General features: G+C 39.6%; 1 protein-coding gene across 3 annotated transcripts in view; it reads left to right on the plus strand.

The window, feature by feature from the left end:
* The window catches only part of Lhfpl3 (LHFPL tetraspan subfamily member 3), a 412,169-nt gene that overhangs the window by 282,569 nt on the left and 117,329 nt on the right, over positions 1 to 12,271 (plus strand). For all 3 annotated transcript variants that reach the window (XM_026784658.1, XM_026784657.1, XM_026784656.1), the window contains exon 2: positions 627 to 863. In XM_026784658.1, coding sequence (XP_026640459.1) covers positions 627 to 863 — 237 coding nt within the window. The remainder of the gene's footprint in view (positions 1 to 626; positions 864 to 12,271) is intronic.

Here is a 12,271-nt window from a genome sequence, read left to right on the forward strand (position 1 = left end):
AAAAGAAAAAGAACTGAGGAATTTAAGTGAGAACAAGAGAGTTTGGCGGGATTAAAGAAAAGGGGAATAGGATATACTTATTGCAATACATATGTATATATACATATATTCCAAAAACTAAACAGAATGAATACTAGAATAAAAAGTATCAATGAGAGGTACACATGATAAGAATTTCAAGGAATGTCTGAACACTGGGGCAGGGATCGCAATGTTACTTTTCCCAGAGATTCAAAGTCAATAAACACGCTGGTATTTCCCATGTGGTCCTAACCCTTATGTGACTGCTGTCCTTGCTCTTAAAACAGCATTGAACTGTCATTATGCAGTGTGATGATTCCTTCTGGGCTTTTTGCAATGGAAGCCTTTTTGCAAGCGTGCACAAAAATTTAACTTCTTAATATTTTCTCGTAGCTAAATCTTCCTTAACCTCTCTCAGTGTGGGCTCCCTGAATTTCTCTGCTGCAGAGTTCAGGGCCTGCTTTTCTGTTAAGCAGGAGGAGAGGGACAGGAAACGATACCGAACCTTGCTACTCTCAAAATCAATCATTTGGAATGTTTGACAAACAATAGAAATACCTTGTAAAATAAAATGCTCAATTTCTCCTTCCGTCTTTCTCTCTCAGCTGCCTGCCTTGTGCTCGGCTGTATGATTTTCCCCGATGGCTGGGATTCAGATGAAGTAAAACGGATGTGTGGGGAAAAGACAGACAAGTACACTCTCGGGGCCTGCTCCGTCCGCTGGGCGTACATCCTGGCTATCATTGGAATATTGGATGCCCTGATCCTCTCATTTCTCGCGTTTGTGCTCGGGAACCGACAAGACAGCTTGATGGCAGAGGAACTGAAGGCAGAAAACAAAGGTAAGATCACTTACAGGACTCTCAGTGGATACCTCGAGCACAAAAAATAACCCCAAACAGCAACCCTCTCACTCCTGCCCACCAAGTCCCTTTCCCTGCAACCTTTAATGCTCAGGATTCTATACTTCACAGACAAAGGTGTCTGCAAGGCTGAAGTATAACATTGCACCTTCTTATCCCTCTGAGGCACTCTCTAAGTCCATGGTGACTGTTTAAGTACTTTTCCAGTTTCTTCCTCCCTCTTTATCTAACACCTTAGCTGTCAAGAGTAAATGACCTCTAAGAGGCAGCATTGGGGAAGGGGTATCTATATGATTGGATGGAATGTGCTTCCTCTCTATGGATATGGCTGTTTTCCCAGACTGAAATGAAATGAAACCCTAAGAAATCTCTCACAACCATCGCAATCACTGGATTTGAATTCAAATCAGAGAGAGAGAGAGAGAGAGAGAGAGAGAGAGAGAGAGAGAGAGAGAGAGAGAGAGATTTTCCCACACCAAGATTTCTTCTCAAAAGGAACTTGTCTACATAAATACAAGGAAATTGAGAGAAAGGACAGGACATTGATTGGTGTCCTAATGTACCGACGTATATTAGAGTAGGCGACTAAGAGTTAGTATGTCATTATTGAAGGCGAATCTTGTAATTTTTCTTCCACACTGCTAGACCTATTCTTTTGGGTAGAACTTTAATGACAAGAATTTGTTATAGTCTTAGATTTGTTTGGTGTGATTAATCTCTATGAGGTTGGGGGTTCCTTTTGTTGGTGGTTGGTTGATTTTTGAGATAAGGTCTTGCTCTGTAGCCTAGACTGACCTCACACCCCTCATCTTCCAAGACTGAGCCATGTGCCACCGTGCCTGACTTTGCATGTTATCTTTAATCTCCAAGTTTTGCAGTTATATTATCACCTTCAGGTGGGTGGCTTCTTTTAGCTTTTTGTCCCTAACAAGAAGCTAAATCCATCCTTGAATTATAAAATTTAGATATTACTTCAAGTAGGTGTTAATTTGAAGCATCCTTCACTATTTTTGACAAGGTCTCTAATGTAAGCATATATTATCCGGTACATGAACATCTCAGGTAATGGCTACACAGGGAGCTTCACAGGCAGCCATCACCGCCTATGCTTGTAAAGTAGGAACATGAAAAAGCAAATGGAGTCATTTTGCCTAAGAATGCAGCAGACACCCAGGAACGCTCACCCCCTGGCTGGTAGACACAGCATGCATTCTTTACTCAATCCTACCAAACATGCTCTAAGCACAAAAATAACTTCCACAGGAAATGCTTTTAAAACTTCCCAATACAAAACTGGTAGGGTTGGAGAGGTGGCTCAGCAGTTAAGAGCACTGGCTGCTCTCCCAGAGGACCCAGGTTCAATTCCCAGCACCCGCATGGCAACTCACGACTGTCTGTAGCTTCAGTTCCAGCGAATCTGACATCTTCACACAGAGTGTACACAGGCAAAACACCAATGCACATTAAATAAAGAAATCTTAAAAAAAAAAAAAACTTTCCCTCAGACTTACCCCTTCTATATTTAAAAAACATTCAATATGAATATAACAGTTATAATTTTGTTTATACTACAGATTTATTCCTTTCTGCGCATTCATTAGTCACTTTTATAAACTTAATTATTTTTAAAAAAACTTTGCAAATAAAGAAAAATATCACACACCAAAATTAACCACACCCAAAGCCTATACAACATAATGAATTCATATACAGTTAGAATTAGCACTCTAGCCAGGCCGTGGTGGTTCACGCCTTTAATCCCGGTACTCGGGAGGCAGAGACAGGTGGATCTCTATGAGTTCGAGGCCAGCCTGGTCTACAAGAGCTAGTTCCAGGATAGGCACCAAAGCTACAGAGAAACCCTGTCTCAAAAAATAAAAAAAAATTAAAAAAAAAAGAATTAGCACTCTAAATAGAAGTTGTGATACATCACATCAGATTTAACACATTCAGTTTTGAATATATTTTATGTGTTTACCTAACACCAAAAACCAAAAAAAAAAAATCCATGATAAAATTAAAACTAGAAAAAATAACTTTATATTCTCTTTCATAACTTGTATCCATTACCAGCATTCAGGACTTTCTCATCTCCTGATGGTCAAACTTCTCCCTTTTCTTCCCATCATGCTGTGCTCTCATTGTTGTCACATGTAAAAACATACTCATCATGCACTTGCTGCGTGGCGCTCTTGTCTGTCTCTGTGTCTGTCAGATACACCCGGTTTTGTCTTCTTCGCTTCATATTTAGTGGTAAGTGTAGCTCAGATCTGCCAAATTACCTTTCTGGAAGGAGTGAGTTATGGCTACTCTGTTCTACAGATACTCGAATTCCTCCAGCCTCTAGTAATGGGCCAGAATGCTCTGTGTTCCTTTAATGTTCAAAGTTACATTGAAAACCTTTGACTTCTCAGATCTTCTTTGACCACAATACAAGAGAATTCAGAAAAAAATATAGTTTAAAGTCGGCAGCCATTCATAGGCCACAGATCAGAGAGATCCACAGAACTGCAGAAAGCATCAAACCGTATGATGGAACATTTCAATTTCTCAACCCAAAGTCCTTAATGTGAGACTCTGAGAAGATAATCAAAGTTTTGCTATACACTGTATTCCTATAAATCAGGTCAAGATTTCTAAGCTTTGTGTAAAATTTAACCAAACCTACATGTTTCTGAGATATGATACAAAATTTGCTGTTCCTGTACAACCTTTGTTGTTTATTATTATTTAATAATTTGTTCAAAGTTCAAACTTCTGAACTCAGATTATCTGAGGCCAGTCAATGAATCTATAATTAGATATGCATGTACCTAATTTACAATCATGAATAGGCATCCTTACAATTGCATGGATATATTAATATTACTGTTGACTAATTAAAATATTTTCCAGTATTAGTTGTTACTGATACAAATACCAAAATGTCTGTTGAGGGGATAAATCTTTGTTTTGGTTCCATGGTAATACAGTGAATTGGTGACAAATGTAGTCCTGGCTCAGAATTTTAGAAGAATGTATATACCCCAGGATTATTTTGGGGTCTAAGGAGCCAGGCAGTGCTATATGTGAAGACATGACTCAAAAGAGTAAAAAAAAATATACACTTTATATCAATATCACTACACATTGTAACATCTTCTATGGTCTCTCAGTGTTATAGTCCACCAGCCACACCAATATGCATCTTACAGGCAACAGATGCATAACAAGGAACAAGATACACCCAGGACATGAGATAGACCACTAGGGACCTTGTCTTCTTTGGGGCTGCTGTAATTCACTCTGCAACCCATCCCCTGCAGTATGTGAAAAAGTCACCAGATAGATCCCGGTTCTTTGTGTATCATTATAGCAAGGATATTGCTTAGATTTATAAATCCTTCTTAGCAGCTACCCTAATAGGAAAAAACAAATCACTGCTACATCAAGCACAGAATCAACAGGAAAAAGGAACTTTTTCCAACCATACTCCACTCACAGGATCTTAAGAAAGATGCTACTGAATCATAAATTAATCACCACAAAGACGTTATTCCATGAGAAAACAAGGAGGGGGTAAGTAACTAGAAGTCCCCACCTCAGTCAGCCACAGACATCTCCCAAGACACATCTCCAGTGTCCTTGCCCCAGGCCCACTTCAACACATCCTCCAGTATTTCTTGAGGCTCTCCTTTTCCAGGGGCAGCACAAAGACTGAAAGATACCTCAGCTGAAACAGAGTGTAAATAGTGGGATGGGACGAAATGAAAGCAAAGGCATTTTCCCCTACCTTTAACCAAACTACAGCAGCTGCGTTGCTCTGTCTCTGCCTTTAGACAGAGGTCAAGCAGTGTCTGATTTACAGAAAATCACAGCTTGAAAGATCCATATGTTCTAACAGCTTTGGAGCTCAGTGGAAGTGACAGAGGAATTTTTAAAGGGAAAAAAAAAAGGTTCCACTGAAAAACAAAAGGAAATAAAACCAGTTAAATCCAGTTAACCTTGTACCAGATTTGGCCTACTAGTGGGGGAGGGGGGACAAAACCAACAAACCACCAACCTCTCCTCCTGCTCTGACCAGGGGACACAGCCCTGTAGGCTGTGTGGTCCCTGCACAGGGACGACAGCGCTAGGCAGGTGTTCCTTCTTGTTTGGCAGTGCAGCAGTGTGATTTCTAAGTGAGCCAACCACGGTCACCATTTAACCTTGATACACTGTTTAATTGCATATTTTAACACACTGAACTGTGAAGTCAATTTAATTATGTAAAATTAGAGTTTCACCCACATAAAAAGGATTCGAAATGAGAGCTTCAATTTCAATTTCTTTCATTAGCTATGAAAGGATAAATAATTATATTTTCCAGAGCTATTATGCCACAAATATCTCTTTCCTTGTCAGACATCATTTATGAAGAGGTCTGTTTGTACGTGTGTGTGTGTGTGTGTGTGTGTGTGTGTGTGTGTGTGTGTAAAATCCCTTCTCAGATGATCGAGTCCTCTCTTAGGCAGCCTTGAAGTCACTTTGTCTTTGAGTACTTAAACTGCAGATAAGGAAACTTGATCTAGAGGTGACTCAAGCTATCGTTTATTTATTAAGTGCTTTAAGCCCTTTTTAATGCTATAATAGGGAAGAGAGAATAAATATAGCTTGCTTACTTAATTGAGTAATCCTTTGGGATTTTGATGTTAGATGCTCTATTATGCTATGACCACACTGTAAGTGACAGTGTTGTATAGTATGGTAAAAAAAAAAAAAAGAGCTGTAGGAGACTTCAAGCTGCCCAGCAGTGGTACTTTTCCCTGACGCTAGCTGAGACCAACACCTTAACCCTCCTAGTCCATAAAATTCAGGGTTTATACAAATAGTATCTGAGATTCTTCCCAGGACTCAGAGATCTGGGTGGTAAAAGCTCCTGCCCTTACAGCCATGAACACAGTAGATGCCTTCTGGAACTTGTTGTTGGGAAGCAGGGGTAAGTCTAGGGAAAGGAAAACTCAAGAGGTCAAGGGATGCGGCTCTGTGTACCGTGAGTCTTCTTGTCTCACGTGCAATCCCAGAGACCTACTCTTCACCCTCCTGCTCGTTCATAGCCATCAGAGCAGAATGAGTCAGGGCTAACAGGTCGTGGCACCATGTGATAAGCAGGTGGGCACCATGATAGTGGCTTGAATATCAGGACAGATATTTCATTTCTGGTCTCGAAGCCAGTCCCTGAGCATCTCAGGAAAAGGAAACTAGGTGTGGGGGGAGGAGGGACATGGAGAGGGCAACCAAAGATGGGGGGGGAGAACGTCACAGGAACTGCTTACAAACGTGCAATTGGAGATTGTCTTTATCGATTTGCCGTTCTACAGGTAACTTGGGAAACATCTAGAGGTAGGACACTGTCACCCATTCGAAAGCTATGCGCCAAAATCACTCATTCACTGTGGTTTGCTCTAAGAGAAGCTTCCTCTACGACCAGTACCCAACCTCCAGCTGGGGAGATTTGCTCCATTCCAATTAGTTGACTTCCAGTTGAAGTAGCTTAGGAATCTGAGAGCAAAGTCAGAGGTGATTGAGTATTGGTGAGTTGATGATGTTGACCCAAGAAACACCATCGTCAACTCTGCTTCCAGAATCAAAATAGATTTTGCCATTTCAATGCTACTTTTGGTCCTTGAGATAAGGCCTGGAGAGCCAAAAATCTCTCAGAAAATATCGAACCAGTAAAAAGAAAGAAAAGAACTAGGAGGTTTGTTGTTATTAAAAAGAGGGGGTACAAGAGAAGAAAGCATAAGAAGGCAGAAAGGCAAAAGAGAAGAGGAGAGGAGAGAGAGAGAGAGAGAGAGAGAGAGAGAGAGAGAGAGAGAACTTTGAGTTAAACTAAAGCTTTCCCTCCATCCCCATCTTCCTCCTCCTCTTTGGCATCTTGTTCTCAAGGGATAAAAACAGTGAACATGGCCAACCTTTATGAAACTCAATTCGTGACTTGTATTTATTTCTAAGTTACTCATCTCTACACAGTCTGCTTTCTTTGGTAAGGCAGGATGCCCACGTAGCTTCACCAGACAGTTTAGCATTTGAACTGCGTTAGTGATGGGTTTTCTCTTTCTAAATTAACATATAACATAAATCCATTCATTGAGACAGCTGCTTTTATGTGGAACCAACACCTCTAAACTTAGGTATGTATGTATGGATGAATGAATGGATGGATGGATTGCTTTTGAGACCAGCTGTTGCTGTGCATCTCAGGGTGGCTAGAACTTGTGATCCTCCTGCCTCAATCTGCTGAGTGTTGGGATCGTGGGCATGGACCAACATTCCTGGCTCTAGTCTTTCAACAAATGCAGTCACTAAACTTCTACCATGATTACACCTATTAAAGCTTTTTCTCCAATCTACTAACAACATCTTTCTGCTTAGTTTCTCAGGGTTTGATCTTGTTGGTTTACCCTTCTAGCTTCTCTCATAAATACTGTGCTCTCTGGATTTTTCTTTATGTGCCCTGTACAGAGAAGAGCATACATGAAGAAAACACTAGTCTTCATAAGTATAGTCCTAGTGAATCCCCAGGAGCCTCAACTTCTCTACTCAATTTTTTCCATGTTCTTAAAACTTTTGTGAAAAACAGATTCCTCCATTCTTACTCTACATCCAATGACTCCATTGTGGGGTGAAAGCGCACCCAGGAACAACCAATCATTTCATTTGTCCCTGTGAGGGAAAAACATAGTTGTTCTTCTCATCCTCAACAGAGATAAACAAAATACAGCCCTGGAAAATAAATTTGGGCTACTGGCAGAAATGTGTTGTCTCTGGAAATGCTTCTCCAAATCTGCACCCACCTGAAAATAAATCTGCCCGTCCTATTTCTTATACTTTAGGGTCTTGAAATTGTGTCTTTTTTATGTTATATCCAGTGTTCAAATTCCTAGTTATAGATGTGCTTAATAAACCTTAGCATTTGTCACTTAATGAATTTAATAAAAATCTTTATGAAAATTGTTAATGTTACAACTTATCTCTGTCATACAAGAAACAGTTTATCCCTTCATTAACTGCAAAGGAATAAACTCAACTGTAAATTGCCTGTTAGCAATACATATATTTTTAAAGACTCTGTGTTCCATTTGCTCAGAATACCTTTTCTATCTTTTTACCTTAAAGTTGTGTTTATTGTTGATGGTTTGATGTGTTTCTTGGAGGTAGGAAAAGGATGAACTTGTTTTATAATCTGGTCTACAAATCTGTTTTTTTTTCCTGAAAAAAAAATAGTACAATATTTTTTAAAAAGATACCACAGGTAGATGGTAGATTAGAACAGCATACAACTCTGCATCCTTAACTAAGTCATCTTACTTCTTAGGCCCTTATTTTAAGAACCAAAGTGTACATTGTATTTATTCCATGCAAGGGGCAACAAACAGTATTCAACTGGACCCACCAAACACTTCCAATATACAGAATGCATGCATGTCTGTTGATTATCCCTGGAGGTTTCAAAATTGAGTTGGACAGGGCTTATCCTAAGTCTCTTTGATGAGAGCATTTAGTGCTGTGGGTACTGAGTAGAGTTCTGAAATCCAGTCCTCTTCTGACATTCACAGACTCATAAAGACACCTTGTAGGGCGATTTTTGTGTAAAATGAGTTAATGCCCAATGCTGAGAGCTGATGTGCACCAGCATCAGTGAAAAATTATGGTTTGATAAGCAGAGACTACTTCCCAAGGACAAATGAACATAGAAATATCCATCATCTGTGAGGCTTTTGAAAAATTAGCTTGTAGAAAACATGAGACTCTATTAGTATCAAACAAAGCAAAGGAGGGAAAAATGATAGACATGTTGAGAACAGAAAACACAAGAAGTGGGAAGTCTTTTACTTGCATTAATTTCACAATAAACAACTTAGTGTTTTATATCTATAAACATCACTGGACAAAGTGCCTTGTAATTACATGACTTTTGTGCACACCTTGGAAGACAGCCAGCAGCAGGTACAGGCAGGTGCAGTATCAATACCCTGTACTCGCTTTACTGGACAAACCATTGCCTCAAATTCACCAGCATGGAATTGTAGCTTGACTTGAGTTGATACATTCTCTTAGCTTAACTTGACCTTGGGTGATACATCTAGAATAATCAAGATGTGACAGGAGAAAGCTAGCAACTACTCTGAGATGTATCTGCAAAGTGATGTACTGTCAGTATCCACAGAGCAAGAGTGACAACCCTGTTAAGAGACGGGGAAGGCAGAATTCACCCAAATCCTGGAATAAAAGCAGCTGTGATGTGCATGTCAACAACCCTGACAAGTGTTCTGATGGAGCAGTTAGACAAATAGCTTCCTGGAGAGAAGCCAAATGGAGGAGGCCACAGGCAGGCTCACTAAAATCCAGAACCCTGTAAAGACAGGGTAGGTCTTCTCCAAAGAAAGTCTAAAATAACTATCTCTTGCACAAGAGAAGGTGGCAAGTACAGAAGTTCCATAATGCAAACTCCATCTCCTAACTTGACATCTCCTCACCATAGGCTGGCCTTTTGGTGCCAACATACAACACCTCAGACATTTTGTTAGGTAGGAGAGATGCAGTTGATGGTGATCCCAGACCTAAGGGATGCATCACAAAGAGCCTGTGTGTGTTGACCCTAGTAACAGATGAAGCTGATTTTCCCTCTTTCAGGAAAATGCTCTAAACGTGTGAGCAGCTCTGGTATCTTGGTACTTTGTAGATTTTAAAGCGTTTCTGATGTAGCATTAAAATTCAACACTCTTCTCACTTCTGTTGGGAATCAAACTAAAGGTATGTTGATGAAAACAGGAGAACATTTAGACATTGAAAGCCCTAGTTCCTTATAATCATCTGGGAAGGTTTCAAAGTTTTTCCAGTGTAGGGTCTCATCCTGGAAATCCTCATTCATTTGGCAGGAAGTGAGTCCAGGTATGAGAGAGAACTCTTTAGAGGATACTAATATACAGTCAGAGTCAAGGAAAATTGGGTTCACCACATTCATTTTCCTGTAGTCCAATGTTTCTCTTCTACCTACCTCTTCTCAAATACCTGGTAGTTGCTTCCCAAGCAATTGACTTGGAGGTTTAATATTACTTATAAATGCTCAATCGATAGCTCAGGTTTATTACTAAGGAGCTCCTACATTTTATTCCTTATTCCTTATTTATGCTCTGCCACATGGCAGTGTCTTTATTAGCATGATTAACACTCATCCTCTGCTTCCTCTGCATCTGGCTGGTGACTCTTGACCCTGCCCTTCTCCTTCCCATCATTCTTAGTTTGGTCACACCACCAGCTTAATAAAACCAGTGTTTTATTAAACCAATTTGAGTGACAAATCTTTGCAGTATACAAGAGGATTATTATACAGCATTTCCCCCTTTTTTTCTAATTAAAAAAGAAGGTTTTAACCTTAATATATTAAAACTACAAAAAAACAGTTAAGTAAGAATTGTGGTATAAATATTTAATTTGTTTGCATTTGGCAAAAATAAAGAAAACACTTATCTATCCTGTCTTGGTGAGTCTACTGCTTTTTATCTAATTTGTTTTCTATTGTAACTAAAGAAAACTATACTTATAACTACTTAGACTTCAACTCCATGCAAGAAGTGTGAAATCTTACCTAATGACAGGGACATCAGGCTACCTGGACAGTTACCCTAAGTTCTTCTGTGATGTTGGGGCATTCAACTCTGGCCTGCAGGTCTAACATGTCTGACAGATTTTCCCGTGAAGCAGAGGATTTTGAAAGACAATTATGTCTTGTCTTAGCAAAGTTCAGCAGTTACCTTTCTTGTGTCCTCTTGGTCCAGTTTGGACAGTAACTATCAGCAATTGAGACAAGGGTAGTTTCTTTGTCCATATACATAGCTGTTGTCATGAAGAAAACAAATTATACATGGAGTTTCTTCAATACCCATCATCTGAAATATATTGGTGCTGCCAGGAGCATTTCCCTATAGAAGAGACTGAGGCTGAGGAAGAGGAAATGAAGAACATCTCTGAATAGGAATTACTATAATTGAGATCATTCGGGGGGGGGGGCTGTGACCTAGGTAAGCTTCATTCAGTAATAAGCTAAAACATTCACCTCTCTAAAGAGTTCATTGCAGGATTTTTGGGAAATAGTTTCTTCTAGACTAGGGATTTGTCACCTACTAGCTCTGAAAACTTGGAAAAGTCTAACTCTTTGCAACTCTAAAAAACATAAAAAGAACCTGACTTACAGGAATTCTGTGGGGGGAAACTGAGGAAAAGTGTATTAAGTGTCGTAATGTCTAGTGTCTAATGGGTATTGTTATTATTGGTCCTTTATATTTCACAAATAGTGCTTGGTTTGTGTCGTGGAGCCCATGACCCTAACTACTTTGCCCTCCTGTTTCTCTTTGCTCCCAACTACTCTTATTTTTAATGGAGACCCTTTAATATATGGGGTTTGCTTCTTCCACTTGCTTAAATATGATTTTATCATCTTATAGCTTTGTGGGGGGTTTTTTTGATATTGTTGTTGGTGGTGGTGTTTTTGTTTTTACTTTGTATTGTTCTGTGTTTGTTTTACCAGAAGTACTTTGGTTTTACTCTAGGACTCTGGGCTATCTAGACTCTGGTTCTTGATCACCCAAGCAGTATCAAGTGTGGGTTCCACCTCACAGAGTGGGCCTTGAGTCAAATCAAACAACAGTTGGTTACTCCAACAAGGTTTGTACCACCATTGGCCTAGCATAATTTTCAAGCAGGACAGATTACAGATGAAAGGTTTTAGGGCTGGGTTGGTGTTTACTTTTCTAGTTTAGTAGCCTGCAGGGTACCTCACAGTGTCATAGACATTGCATAGCTTTAGATGGAGACTAATTAGGTTGATCAGCTGTTTTTCTGTGCAGTCTTCTCACATATGCCTGGATCTGTAGACAAAAGGGACCACAAGGGTTCTCTTTGGCAACATTTATTCCCCTAAAGCCTTTGCTATCCACAGAACTCAAACCATGTAATTATTTTGGTGAGTTCAATGACAGTCCCCAAGGAGAACACTTATTTCCCAGATAAAAACGTGGCTTCTCAAAATGTTACTCATTTTCAAGCCAGCTGAAACTTCCTTTGCAGTCTAGCCAGACAGATGAGGAGCAAAGTCAAACATTAAAAATATCTTAAAAAGGTGTCTTTCAGAAGAAGTTTAGAGGAGAGGTTCTTCCCATAAGAAGCAGCAGAAAAGACAAAAACCTTCTAAGGCAGGGGATCTATCACTTTAGCCCATCCACTGAACAATCAAAATTTAATGTCAACCTATTAGGTCTCTGTGTTTGGGGTCAAAACACATCTTTGTTTTTTCACCATAAACATTTCATATAAAAAAAAGCTGCATGGAATAAATATAAGTAATAAAAGTTTTTTATTTTTTTATT

Source organism: Microtus ochrogaster, chromosome 26, assembly GCF_000317375.1.
Source record: "Microtus ochrogaster isolate Prairie Vole_2 chromosome 26, MicOch1.0, whole genome shotgun sequence".
In the NCBI taxonomy this organism is placed as follows: domain Eukaryota; kingdom Metazoa; phylum Chordata; class Mammalia; order Rodentia; family Cricetidae; genus Microtus; species Microtus ochrogaster.